The 15,000-nt window shown below is 41.3% G+C and overlaps 1 protein-coding gene across 4 annotated transcripts in view; it reads right to left on the reverse strand.

Moving 5' to 3' along the window:
• Nucleotides 1-13,076, reverse strand: part of LOC134189662 (FERM, ARHGEF and pleckstrin domain-containing protein 2-like) — an 18,817-nt gene extending 5,741 nt beyond the window's left edge. Inside the window, exons 1-22 of one of the 4 annotated variants that reach the window (XM_062658008.1) lie at nt 12,657-13,076; nt 12,259-12,363; nt 12,071-12,201; nt 11,951-11,995; nt 11,835-11,887; nt 11,696-11,769; nt 8,257-8,309; nt 7,696-7,783; nt 7,545-7,633; nt 7,419-7,485; nt 5,967-6,064; nt 5,846-5,902; nt 5,636-5,779; nt 3,485-3,546; nt 3,106-3,424; nt 2,864-3,028; nt 2,615-2,792; nt 2,471-2,555; nt 795-842; nt 510-568; nt 375-446; nt 240-308 (exon numbers count right to left, since the gene is read on the reverse strand). In XM_062658008.1, coding sequence (XP_062513992.1) covers nt 240-308; nt 375-446; nt 510-568; nt 795-842; nt 2,471-2,555; nt 2,615-2,792; nt 2,864-3,028; nt 3,106-3,424; nt 3,485-3,546; nt 5,636-5,779; nt 5,846-5,902; nt 5,967-6,064; nt 7,419-7,485; nt 7,545-7,633; nt 7,696-7,783; nt 8,257-8,309; nt 11,696-11,769; nt 11,835-11,887; nt 11,951-11,995; nt 12,071-12,201; nt 12,259-12,363; nt 12,657-12,713 — 2,118 coding nt within the window. In that variant the 5' untranslated portion in view covers nt 12,714-13,076. Of the gene's footprint in view, nt 1-239; nt 309-374; nt 447-509; nt 569-794; nt 843-2,470; nt 2,556-2,614; nt 2,793-2,863; nt 3,029-3,105; nt 3,425-3,484; nt 3,547-5,635; nt 5,780-5,845; nt 5,903-5,966; nt 6,065-7,418; nt 7,486-7,544; nt 7,634-7,695; nt 7,784-8,256; nt 8,310-8,444; nt 8,691-10,268; nt 10,335-10,392; nt 10,675-11,695; nt 11,770-11,834; nt 11,888-11,950; nt 11,996-12,070; nt 12,202-12,258; nt 12,364-12,656 lie in introns of those variants that run through there. The other 3 variants (XM_062658010.1, XM_062658009.1, XM_062658012.1) reach the window with 3 other exon arrangements.
• Between the last annotated feature and the right edge of the window lie 1,924 nt (nt 13,077-15,000).

Consider the following 15,000-nt stretch of genomic DNA (forward strand, 5'->3'; position numbering starts at 1 on the left):
ATAATAGTCACATGACCAGGAAGTTTACATGCATCTAAAATGTTTGAATGCACAGAGAGAAGAAGCAGAATAGACTTACAGGTCAGGAAAAGTAAGAAGTTTATCAGAATGTCAATCAAACAGACCATCAAGTGCACGATGAAGTATTAGAGTATGCAAGCATGCACATAATCTTTACTTTACAGATTACAGTTGAACACACAGTCACCATACAAACAACCAACTCATGACAAACTCACCAGAAAAAAATGATTCACTTGCGACATTTTCGATTCGACTTTGAGTAAACTTCCTTCCATAATAAGTGTCTAGTACACAAGCAACCAGTTGAAGTCAACGACAAGGAAATAAAACGTGCACCATGTCTCACACACCCGACCAGGTTGCAGGACGTTTCGTACTCCAATTACTTCTCTTTGTATGCGAATCATTTTACGAGTATTTTCCTACAAATACAGTGACTCATTGAGAATGTGATTTGAGTGACTGTATAAAGTAGTGATACGAACAGCAGCTCGTGTTGATTCATTCACATGTTCTAGTGCTTTCTCTAGATAAAGTAATGCCTCTGAAATAGACAAGGAGTAAACGATGTTTAACCTTCTATAGAAAGCAAACACACACACACACACACACACACACACACACACACACACACACACACACACACACACACACACACACTCACTCACATGTGTGCACTTGCACACACATATTCAATGCATTTCTTGTCATACAAATAGACTCATTCAACAGACAGCAGACTCTACTATCAACAACGTCACGTATCGCACCTTTCACATCATTACAGTCATCCTGTTCCTCTGAATAACGAATAAGTCCTACAATACAATATACCTGTATATAATATATAATCTATAACATGTGAAGGTGTGTCTTCTTTGCGGAAGTGGCGTGCAAAGATAGATTGCTATGGGCGGGGTAGAACTACTATAATATATATATATATATATATATATATATATATATATATATATATATATTGAGTGACACCCATATATTTGTATATAATACAGATAACACAAATAACACATATCCGCTCTAAGGACGGAAGCACAAAGAGTCTAAGTCATAATAATTAGGTAGATAGTCATTAATCAGTCTTGAGTTATACTGCCATAAACGAACAGATAACTGTTCATGAAATTGCCTGGAAGCTTGACCCAGAGACAAGCCAGATGATAGAAGAGACTTCTTTACAATTGATCTCAACACCTCCAGACTATGTGCAGCCCATACTCCGTATGATTCCACCACAAGAGGGTAGAACAAACAGCCATAACTTGAAACGTTAGCAAGATGGCGTTCATCTTTGTCCACTTCCCCACCCTCAGCAGCAACACCAGCTTTTATGGCAGCATTAACAAGGTGAGAGGGTGTGAACGAATTCCTCACGGAAATGTCGAAATAAGCAGCCTTGCCTTGTCAAAAATTCACGCGGAGACACGGCCAGGCCTAGACTTGAGTTGGGGATTGCCCCCAACCAAGCCCCCGCATGAGGATATGCGACAGCACTGAAATATATATAATTATATATATTATATTGTATATTATATATATATATATATATATATATATATATATATATATATATATATATATATATATATATATCCTCATGCAGGTGCATGGTTGTGGGCAACTCCACACCGTAACCTTGGCCTCACCATGTCACCCCATGAGTTTGTTGTAGCTTCAAGATACTGGTTGGGTCTGCCCATATTTCCTTTCCCACCAAACAGCATTAGATGTTTGTGTGGTCAGCCACTTGACCCTTATGGAGATCGCCTTGTTGGATGTGGTCATGGTCCACATCGTCTGAATCGTCATAATGCTTTGTGTGAGACTATTTGGCAATCACTTCTTATTGATTCGAAACAAGTTGTAAAAGAACAGAGAAGCTCCGGTGAAACCAAATACCGGCCAGGTGATGTTTTCCATCCAAATTTCTTGAGTGGACGTCCTGGATACTTTGACATCACAGTAAAAAACACGTTGCAACCATTATACATCCCTCAAGTTGCTGAAACATCAGGAATAGTTGCAGAAGCGGCTGAGATGGACAAAGATGATCGTCATGATGCAAGCGTGACATATGCAGGCGGGGTTTTCTACCCCTTGGTGGTAGAGATGCTCGGTTTATGGTCACCAGATAGCCTAGAAGCTTTAAAATCTATATCTTCTAAAGTTTGTGCTGTGCTAACTGTTCCTTTCTGGAAAGCTTTAAAGAACTTGCTAGAGAAACTGTCTGTAAGATTATGGTTGTATAACGTTAGAATGATTTCTAGCCGCATGCTTGCGGAAGTAGATAATGTTGTAAGTTGGGACTTCCCTGTATGCTATTAGCTGTTCAATAAAATTTATATATATATATATATATAATATAATATATATATATATTAATATATATACACATTCAATTTTAAAATAATTTTTATCATCAACTCACGTTTCATTAGTTCCTTATAATGGATCATCCTTTGAAATGGTCGATAGAGAAGCTCATACAAAGGTCGATGGCAAGCCTCATCACTCTACAACAAACGAGCAATTAAATAGAATAAAAAATAAAAGAAATTTTGTGTTTGCTAACTTCGAATTGAGAACACAAGCGATTAAACTCGGAGTTTTCTCGTTGCCAGTGACTCACCAACTCAAAAATCTTGCTTTCGTTCTTCACGTAACTCGTGTAGAGCTTCATAGATGCCATTCGTGTTTTCAATATGTCGCCGATCTGGTATCTGTAGTTGTACTTTTCTGGGTCTGCATCACTACAGATAGAAGAGTATTACACACATGCACACACACACACACACACACACACACACACACACGTGCACACCACAAAATGATTCTTTCTTCCAGTTCAAATAGAAAGTTGTTGCTAAAGTCATGGATAAAACTGAGATTGCCAAACAACTCAGAAATCTGCCTCGGTGAGAGGACATTAGCCATGACTAACTGCAACCTGAATTTCACGTTCAATAGTTGCAAATCAGCACAATATCTACAACACAAATACACACACACATGCACGCATTATTGAATTCATCAGCATGAACGTCACTCTTTATATTCACTTACGATCTTTCTGTATCTCGAAGCTCACAGGCAACAAAATTGTATGAATCCGACGACTCATTTTTTTCCTCGGACAACGCTCGAACAACCTGGTTGATATCAACATCAGGAATGTCCACAGCATCCGGTGTGACTCTACCCATGCTGTTGATGCTGTCGATACTGAGACTTTCGTTGCCACCTTGTTCTAGCGTGCACACGTTGTCGTTGGCGATGATTAACTCATTTCGATCCTCCCATTCTTCTGGACATACAAATAAGTCCTTGTCGTCAAATGAAAATGCCTTGCTACTATTGGATGTAACTGTAGCTGTTAACTCTCCTAATTAAAGAGCAACCATTGACTTGTGGTTATGAGTGAGTGATGGGTAACAAGACGTACTTAGAGGTGATGGCGATAAACAGCTGGAACATTCATTTTTATCAGCATGTACAGCACGATGTCTATAATAAGAACGCAAGTTATGTGTATGTACTTGTAGATGTACAAGTCCAAAAACATTTTGAGAAAATGATGGGTATGTAGGGATGGGTATGTACTTATGTCATTTATGCCCATCTCCTACATCACATTCACAACTGCTGCAAGTGATATAGGTAAAAAGAGTGTGATGTAGGAGATGGGCATAAATGACATAAGTACATACCCATCCCTACATACCCATCATTTCTCAAAATGTTTTTGGACTTGTTTCATATATTTTTAGCTATGTTAAAAGTATTCCAGGCTGCAATTAGACGCTGCACATTCCAGTTTAGCTACGGTATCTCTTTTCAAGTGACCTTATTGTGATGTAGAAGATGGGCATAAATAACATAAGTACATACCCATCCCTACATACCCATTATTTTCTCAAAATGTTCTTAGACTTGTGTAGTTTGAAATGGAAATGACAGTTCTAGTAAACGTGTGCAGCTCGGCCGGGATTTCAACCTTTGATTGCATCTCTAGACAACTCCCACGTTACGCTCAGCATACACGGAAGTACGTAGCAGCTGACGGATGTACGTAATAACACTGATTGCAGCTATAAACAACTCCCATTATCTAGGGTTCCACGGAAGAGATACACGCTTACATACACAGAGAGTCAGACAGGACGCCACGCCGTTGAACATAGTGGTACTGTACATGTTCAACTACACACAACTGTAAGCAGCATGTAGCAGCAGGTGGAAGTAGCAGCTAGGCTTCCAAATGGTAGTCACATGTACACACGTGACCGGAACAACATGGCGTTGTGGGAAGCAGTACGTGGAATTGCATGGCAGCAGTTGACTGATACAAGGTGACTTTGCACATTTCTAGCTGTTGGGTCAGTGCAATTCTTCGGACAAGAGCGAATCGTTTGGTGTGACTCTCGTCATTGTAGCTGCTTCGAGTAAGGCGCTAGCCTGGCTGACAAAAGTGACATGTGAAATGTGAAAGAATAAATCAGGTTTTTTTACTTGCCGATAGCTGGCTTCTGAGGCGCTTAGTGTCAGCGGTGATAGTCTGGCTACCATTAGGAACGTTTGAAGTTGAGCGCTACGTGGGTACGAGATCTCTGAAATGAGTTCTGAGAGATCCGGTTCGAATGCGTTTGGATACTTTTGTATGGGCCGCCATTTTAGATTCTTCGCATCCCTACATAGGGAGTGCGGTAGCACTCCCTGATACGCACGTGCACACACACACACACACACACACACACACACACACAAGTACACACATGCAGACAGACAGACAGACAGACACAAAAAGACACACAGGCAGACACACACAAACACACACAGACACACAGACAAACAGACACACACACACACACACACACACACACACACACACACACACACACACACACACACACACACACACACACACACACACACAAACACACACACACACACACACACACACACACAAACACACACACACACACACACACACACACACACACACACAGACACACACACACACACACACACACACACACAGACACACACACACACACACACACACACACAGACACACACACACACACACACACACACACACACACACACACACACACACACACACACAAACACACACAGACACACACACAAACACAGACACACACACAAACACAGACACAGACACACATACAGACACACATACAGACACACACACAGACACAGACAGACACAGACAGACACAGACAAACACGGACACACAGACACAGACAGACACAGACAGACACAGACAGACACGGACAGACAGACACACACAGACACAGACACAGACACACACACACACACCATACACACACACACACACACACACACACACACACCATACACACACACACACACACACACACACACACACACACACACACACACACACACCATACACACACACACACACAGACACACACACACACACACACACACACACACACACACACACACACCATACACACACACACACACACACACACACACACACACACACACACACACACACACACACACACACACACACACACACACACACACACACACACACAACCTGAGATTAACTGCTCGAATAGGATGAATGGAACGAGGATATGTTGACGTCAGATCAAACATCCCGTGATTAGGAGCTGCAACAGGAGTTGCAGAACACGTCGACAAAGACCTCTGAGGTCCCTTCTTTCCGTTACTTTGAGAACTACACAAACAACAAACAAGCATACAATACAAATACAATAAAATTATTCAGAAAGTTAATATCAACCTCTTGCGATTACGAGGTAAGGAAACTGGTAACGAACTTCGTGAACTAATTGCTTCTCTAACAAATGCATGTTCATGTCTTCATTAATATCAACAAATTAAACAAAAAGCCTGTTCCTTACCTATAATTACTCGTGTAAAAATCGTAACATTCTGCAAAAAATTTTGAAGCGGCTTTGGCTTCCTCCTTTGTCTCCATCAGAAATCCAATTTGATCTCTCTGTCACATAAGCAAGAAGAGAGTAATTACCGAAAAGCATTTTTTTGCATTCAATATTGACTCTCAAGTATATTGTATTGCACTACTGTTGTGTGTGTGTGTGTGAGTGTGTGTGTGTGCAGGGGTGTTCCCAGGATTTTCGGAAGGCACCCCGGAAATAACCACGCCCACCTTAAATTTTGGTCCCGGCCATTCCAATTTCTATGGTCAGACCACAAAAGCTTTGATGCAGGTTTACTTAAGCTGAGATGCCACAAACTGTTGTCACAGAATGCTCAGGCACAAAAGGAACAAAGTGGTTTATCTTTTTTTTAAAAAAGTTTCTCTCTGTCTTAGTTCACTGTGCTTGACCACATGATAGCTAGATTAATGCGAGTGGGGAAATTTCCAGACCTCAAGAAGTTGAGAACCTCCCTTTATATAGGATAGGAAGGCCAGACATCTACAGACTTCGTTTGTTACCCTTAGATACTGACCTAAATAGTGGGCAGAGTGCAAGATCACCACTGTTTATCTTCGAGTACTTGTATTACAATTAAGTTCATACCATATGGCAGTCTTTGTCCTAATTGGTCTTATGTTCAAACCAAGCATCCCAGGAACTGCTTGTTAGCCTGAAACAACTTCCCACTTTTCAAAATACAAATACAAGTCCATTGTCTTCATAGCTAATCACTGCCTACTCATATGGCAAAGCATGGCGGGCCTGTACCAAGTGGAAGCCAAGGCATGGCAGAGCGCCGTGCCTTTTGTATGCTGGGGACAACCCTGGTGTGTGTGTGTGTGTGTGTGTGTGTGTGTGTGTGTGTGTGTGTGTGTGTGTGTGTGTGTGTGTGTGTGTTGGGGTACAATGGTCAGCCACCTCCTCGTGGTGTACCCCGGAAATGTGCTTTTTACGGCTAGAAGCTGGCCTAGCAGTTGCACTCCGTGTGGTTTTCATAACCAGGGTGTAGTTGTGATTTCCCCCTTCAGCCTTGCAATCTGAAGCGGTGTGTAGGGTTTTATTGCACAAAGAGAGAGATGACAAAGGAGGTGTATAAGTCATGAAATCTCAAATAAACAGAGACAGAACAAGAACATCTGGAGAAGAACGTCCATCAACTGAGAAGCACGTCCATCAACTGAGAAGCACTACCAGTTTCATTGTCAGTGTAGAAGATCTTTTTGGAGGAAAGAAGACCTCACAAGACATTCTCGTTTTGCGAGCACAACAGTAGCTCGTCATAAGTTTTTAAAGTTCTATTCTACCTCCTTTGTCATTTTGTCCATAAGGACACAGTTATCGTCCACTGAGGAAGGACAGCTCAAAGGTCAAAGGTGCGTGTGTGACTGCAAACATCTAACAACCCCATACTCGTCCTAGAGTCTTCAACTCCACAAAGAAAATCTCCTTCTCCGCAAACGACTTCTTCACACAACTCCTACCACACAAACAACTCCCAACGCAAAATCTATAGTACCAAACCACAAGCCCACAAACCATATGAACGTGTTGATAAGCACACTCCTCCTATAAACCAATAACCCTTTACAACCAATTCCCAACTCAATCCTGTAACCATCATATTCCTATACAACAAACACCAAACCATGTAGCGACCATCTAAAACTGCAGCAGGTGAGTAACAAACCTCAGCACTGTACAAATGAAGTCCATACAACAACTGCACTCTTGCCACCTGTAGAATGTGTCGGTCGCAATCTGATGGTGACAGACCTCTGAAACACAGTTCATCATGCAGTTTTTAAAATGATCACACAATCGGTCTCGTCCTGATGCAGTGACGTAGCCAGGCCTAAATTTTGAGGGAGGTTATTGATATTAATAATATATTTTAATAACAATTTAAAGGTAGCTTGGAGCCCAATTAGAAATAATAAAGTTAATATTAATAGGTTATTAATATTAACTTATTAATCATTTGTACATGACCAAGATTAGGTTTTTGTTAACACTGACTGTCGTACGTTTGTACGCCAATAAAGTATTTAGCTGTGTTCTGACATGCAAATACGAGCTCCAAAGCCTCGATGGTTCAGATCACTGATCACTAACTGTAGCAGTTGCAACAGATGTGACAAACGCAATTCTAAGAACGACCACGCCCTAAAGAGTTGGGTTTCACTGACTCCCTTAATCCTCACTAGACCTCCATAGCTACGTCACTGCCTGATGGACTGTCAAGGTTCACCTGCACTGAACCGACTGATGGAACCTCTCCATTTCCTCTTCACGTTCCTCAGTCTACAAAACAAACACAATCAACATAAAGATATCAACGTACCTACAAACCTATTCAATCAATTGCATGAAGCAATAAATCATTCATAATATGAAAAATCGTTTTTTGTATAAATGAACAACAAAATGCATTGAAACCTAATATGGTCCTTTAGAAACGTGTGCCAGTGTGATGACAGCCGCATCTCTAGAGGTACGAATCACAAATCGCTGCACACCAGACACGCTAGATAAATCTAATTAATATCAATTTTATTGGGATCTCCACTTTGCACTAGCCTATTCTGAAATAATTGAGTCGTGTCTGAATCTAATTAATATCAATTTTATTGGAATCTCTACTTTGCATTAGCATTTTCTGAAATACAGTAGTTCCCCTCTTGGACGACCACCCTCGTGAGCAACCACCTCTTGTTTACGACCAGTTTAGCTTGGCACTAACAAATTTGTATTGCACATAACCCTCTTCAGCGACCACCCCTCTAACGCGACCAGCAACCACCAAAGTAGGCTCAAAGTGGTCACGTGTCCATGCCTTGAGCGACCACTTAGCATTGTCTGTCTCCGCCACTGCACCGATACATTCGGGTATGTACAACGAAAGGAGTGTCCTCACAATCAACCACAGTACAGTAGTACTTGTGCGTATGAAAGTAGTCAAATGTCGTCTCGGAAACGCAATATCCTAGCCCTTCATGAAAGGATAGCTGTGCTGGACAAGATAAAAGAAAGCCGTTCGTGTCGCTCAATCGCTGAAGATCTTGGCGTAAGTAAGACACAAATTTAAGGAATTGTAAGGAACAAAAAGAGCATTAGACAGCAATGGGGAACCGGAGGTCGAGCAGAGAGGAAGTACAGCAAGGTTAGAAAGTTGTGCTACGAAGATTGGGACAGAGTTGTTTGGGAGTGGTTCACTTCGGCGCGAGCAAAGAACATTGTGATAAGTGGCCGCATGATCCAAGAATGAGCCCTAATGTATAAGCTGAGCAGTTGGGACTTCCTTTACTGGCTCTAACGGATGGTTGGATCGTTGGATGAAGCGACACAGACACAATGTTCGATTGGCATGCCTGATAAAACAACAGATGTGAATCCCTGCCGTTGTGGCTGATTGGGACCAAAGATTTCTGTCAATATTCAATGGGTATGACTTGAATAATGTTTTTAATGCTGATGAGACAGGCCCCTGATGAGAGACCATGCACCCCTATTGAGAGACCACTTTGATGGAAACTTAGAGGTGGTCGTCCAAGATGGGAACTACTGTAATAATCCCAGAGAAATATGCTAATGCAAGTACAGATTCCAATAAAATTGATATTAATTAGATTCAACTACCATACCTAGAAAACTAAATTTTCCAGTCAATAAAGAAAGGAAAGTAAGCTTCCAGCCAATAGAAACTCAAAATATCTTTTAATTCTCATTCAACCGTTGAGATGGACTAAAAGAGCACATATGATGCTTGATTTAATTATTATAATTTACCCACAAGATGAGTCACAGACATCCATCATGTGTCATCACATCCTGCCTCCCTCCTGATCTAACAAAAAACCTACTGATGGCCATAACTCTGACAGTCGAAAGCAAAACAGACGAGCTGCTGTAGTAACATTTTCCTGTATACAATTCTAATCCAGTATTTCTCTAGCAGCTCAAAAACACGTTGTTAGGTGACAGTAATAGTAAACTATTAAGTAGTTTGTGGACTTAAAGGCAGATGTTATGTAATAGACAACACTTCCTAGTCACAACAAAAAGACTGCTACCAAAACCAGAGATGAGTATACTGACCCACAACATTGTCACACCAATGAAATAGAAAATAGCATACTGTAAACCAAGAAGATTTCGGTAGCAATTTAATTTTGGTATATTTGGTACGTACAGCTTCAAAATTACTAAACTTAATCGCTACCTAAATGTTGTCACATAGATTTTTATTAGTGTCTAGTATACCAGTAGGTAAAGGCAACTGGTTCTTTGTGTGAACAGGACTTTGTGTGAACAGTACAGGATCATAGTGTAAGGAATGTTTCAATCAAGTTTGGCAGCGGTTTGCAAACGATGCACATCTGCATACCTTGCCATCTCTCCTCTCTCTTCTCCACTGTAGTGGCCATACTCACCGCAACGTTTCCGACTGTCTCATTTGTCATCAATTTTCACTCCAGGCCTTGCCGATCTCCACGCTTGCGGGCCAGCGTTGTTGCTCGTCTCCTCGTTGGAATCTGGTAGTCCAAACATTGTGGACTAAGGATGCTCCCCCTTCAGGCGGAGATTGGCTGTCGACAACCATTTCAAAAGCCCAAACATTGAGTACAGTATGCACATGAGCATTCTATTGGCCTCGTATTCCCTTTGTAGCTCGCACTCCAGACACGCAGATGGGTACTAGTACTACTTGTTCATACCGAAATATAATACACCGAAATGAAAATCTCAGCGCATACCAAAATTTAATCACTACTGAAATTTTCTTGATTTACAGTAGTATCATTAGTCTCGCGTAGCCAGACCCCTTTCCGCCACTTAGGATCACCGGCAGAAAGGGGGTCTGGCTACGCAAGACTATAGTATCATCTTTCTGACAGTCAATTAACCTCATACATAAATAAGTTGTGGTCCTTTGCAGCATTCTCTATTGCAGGTGTCATACATACGCTAGGGGGCTAGAGTCAATGAAGTAGTTTATGAAAGTCTAGTTTAGAGAAAATTTCCAAACCATCACTAGAAGTCATTTATGTGACGACACACTCCTGTCACACTCACACACACCACGCATGTGCACACACGTGCACACACACACACACACACACACACACACACACACAGAAACAGGTCAAAGACCTACAGCAGAAGATGCTGACTTGTATCATTAGCAAACAATCTCCTCATGACTATTCAGTAAGGCCATAAGCATCCGTAAGTAACAAGTATGATATACAGTGTTGACACCCCTCCACAGCTAAAAAGTCAATTCTATGTACTTAGATGTGTTTGTCTTGTGTGACAAAATACATAGCATTCTAAAAATATATCGTGTGTGACAGGGGCACTTAGCAAGCAATGCAGAGTCTATTATGCTCGCTTGATCTTTCCAGCTGACAAACTCTTGACTGCAAATTAGTCGGACTTGTATGGCTGTGCAGTGTAACTTGGTAACATCTCTACTTAACCACATTGTGGTGTACTGTACAACATTGTGTAAACACTCTCACACATCCAATATAGCATCCTCCCTTGTCTATCACGTCCATTTACCTTTCAACTTTCTACAGTGGATTGGTATTCCATGCATGCCTTGCGCGTCAATCATTCAGACTGTGGTTTCTGTCTGCAACGATTCCTGTATGGTTCCTGTATGTGTACAGCTTGCAGTTTACCTGATCTTTGCAGAGGAAGAAGGTGCTTGCATATCCATCCTGTAGACTGCTCTCTTCGTAGTCTCCCAGTTCGCCTTATCAAGTAGGAAGCCACTCAGTTATAACATCATTCATTGCTGTAATTGAGTCTCATTCTCACTTTGTAATGTCAACCCCCCTACTAGAGCAATACTGTCCTTCTTGCAGTGTAGTCTAGTAAACAACACGATCAACATGGTGTAGGTGTCGATGTCGAACACACATGCACCATACAACCTTCCTTTCTGCAGTAACTCGTAAACTTCGGCGACCATAAGACACCTAGACACACACAATCAACAAAGTCTGTGACAACAATGATGAAAGGATCGAACGTCAGCTTGACAGAACGCTCACCTCGCCAGGTCATCTGTCACCTGGTTAGGATCCTCAGGCCAGAACTTAACCTTCAGGCTAACAGGAAATGAATCACTAAACGTTCCGCATTTCAACTGTTTGAACAAGGGCTTCTTGAAATTCAACCAGCGCTGCAAAACAGACATGACATGCTCACAACACGAGGCCTCGACTTCATTTCATCTCACCTTGACGTTCAATGAGTCTCGATACTGAAGACTGAAGTAGTGATGCTGAACGAGCTGCACATGCTGTAGCAATTCCTCCCACAACTTGGACCCTTTCGACTTCTTCTATCCAATTGCAACAGAACGCGACAAGCGAATGAGAAGAAAGCGTGGAGTGTTAGAGTAGGATGAAAAGGAAGGCACGTACGCGCAAGCAATAGAAGATATACAGAAGGTGATCTAAAGCTACAGACTAGCGACTAGCGAGAGATTAGGCTGTAGACTAGACTAGAAACCAGAGGCTAGAAACTAAAGGCTACAGACAGACTAGAGACTAGAAACCAGAGGCTAGAGACTTAGAGACTAAAAACTAGAGGCTAGAGACTGTAGACTAGAGCCTATGTACACATACAGCCTACCTTGACTGCTACAATGATCGGATCGGCTCTATAAACTTGGATCTCACACACAAGCATCAGCAGAGCGTTCTCGCCCCAACACTAAACCACCTCTTCACTTGAGAGTGCAGATAAAGCGCGCAGTAAGAGCTCACGAAGCCTCTCCTCAATCAATCACACTTCCCACTTTACTCACACACAATGAAGCCGACAGTTTTCCTTCTTAATTACGTTAATCGTTTATTTTTATGTACGCAATCTAATGTACGTGATGGACGTTTGGTACGCACTAGAAACGCAATAGACAGTGATGTAGCTCAGTAGGAGTCTGCATGGCTCATAACCGAGCATACAAATCGAGAGACAAAGTCGCATATTGCCGGAGGCTGGCAGCTACTGATTTCGTCACCTAGCAACGAATGTGCGACAATGCATAAATGGTGATATGCGATATGTTAGTGTTGTGCCACATAATGAGCATAAAATGTGTAAGCACGTCATGCCGAAGGCGCCTCATGAGATGATCACGTACCGCACAGATTAATTATGTAACATACGGGACCTCGTATATAACAATTGTCAATTTTCATTAATTAATTAACACGTAAGGTTGCATATATTATGCCTTATAATGAGACTGATTTATTTTCAACTTTCTTACGTAAAATTTCAAAAAATTAAACATTAATAAATAAATTAATTAATTAATAATTTATTTTGTATATTGTGTAGTGAAGCGTGACTTTCCCTAATAAATCAACATTTAAAAAATTTTAGAAAAAATGTTTTCATGTCAACATCCAGGTTTTAATTACTAAGATAGTCGCAACTTGTGTTTCTAAATTGTGTGCCTAAAAACGACAAATTATTAAAACAAAAATATTCAAAAAAAGATTTCAAAACAAAAAACTAAATTTAACTACTATATACCCTTAGCCCGGATATCCGGGCCTCGGGTAAATATATAAAAATAGAAAATTCAAAGTTGATTAGATCAGTCCTATTAATACAGTACAACATCTGTCTACAAGTAGTTAGCTTTCCCATCGAGACATCTGGGTGTATGCAGTCAGGCTGAGAGGAAGTGATTGGATTTCCTGTGCGTTGGAGGGGCTAGCAATAAAGTATTGAAAAGTGAGATGTTGGTCTAGGGCACTAGCTAGAGCTCAAACCACAAGTCTAGGCATGATCATTGTCTATTGTGGTCAATCGTTTCCACCATCTTGATTCCAGACTGCTTCACATGTACATGTGTTCCAGCAAATAAGCAAGAAAAGAGATCGAGACTGATGGGCATATAGAATGTACAGTATAACAACAGTACTACACAAACGATGATATACAGACAGTATTATGATATGCAAACGGTATTATTATGTCAATATTAATTATATTATATGCAAACAGTGATACTATATACAAACAGTGATAACAACTTTATTGATATCAATAGCTTTAACTACAACAATATTGGCAACAACAGTATTATATGTTATAGAGCAAATTAATAAATTAATAAAGTAAAAATTAGCTGCAAGAATTAACAAAAACTGCTGAGAAAAAACGTTGGTGTAGTCTTCATATTTTGTGGTGAGACCTAAATTACAATAGTTAACAGCATGTTGCGTCATGTGTTTGTGACTTCCTACTGTAATGACTGTGCCTGTCATGTGGTGAGCTGTGGTAACAACTACTCTCAACTGCTTATTATGTTCACTCAACCACCTGGTCTGACGTATTTTTATCACCGTTATGATAACAAAACGTCTAAAAATAAAAGGCTAATGAATCCGGTCACGTGACTGTATTAGTCTGACTCCAAGTTTGAAATCTCGCTCTGCCAGATAGAGAGAAATAACAAACATACACACAGCTGCAGATGGACTGACAAATGGACAAAAAATCAAACCCCAAAATGATAAGTCAGAGACAGAGAAGTGAACAGACAGGAGGACGGACGAATGGACAGACAGACAGACAAACTAACCAGACAGAAAAACTAAAATAAACGGCCTAACTATAACCCTAGGACAATAGACAGTCTCACGATTTGGTGCAGAAGAAACGTTGAGAGGTCACCGTCTGTCATTGGTCAGCAGGGTTGCACTGTTTCCGGTCATGTGATCTCGACGTACATCACGCGCGAGTCCACCACGGGGGGGTAACATGTATAGCGTTGAGGCTACATAGTGCAGCAGTAGGCTTGTCCCCAGACTCTGTCGCGCTAGTCTTGTCCGGTGCCCATATGACAATTCCAGGGACATTTGATGACGTCGGGGGGGGGGGGCAGTTGATGACGTTGGGGGGCAGTTGATGACGTTGGGGGCAGTTGATGACGTTGGGGGGGCAGTTGATGACGTTGGGG

The sequence above is a fragment of the Corticium candelabrum genome, chromosome 14, assembly GCF_963422355.1.
Source record: "Corticium candelabrum chromosome 14, ooCorCand1.1, whole genome shotgun sequence".
Taxonomy (NCBI): domain Eukaryota; kingdom Metazoa; phylum Porifera; class Homoscleromorpha; order Homosclerophorida; family Plakinidae; genus Corticium; species Corticium candelabrum.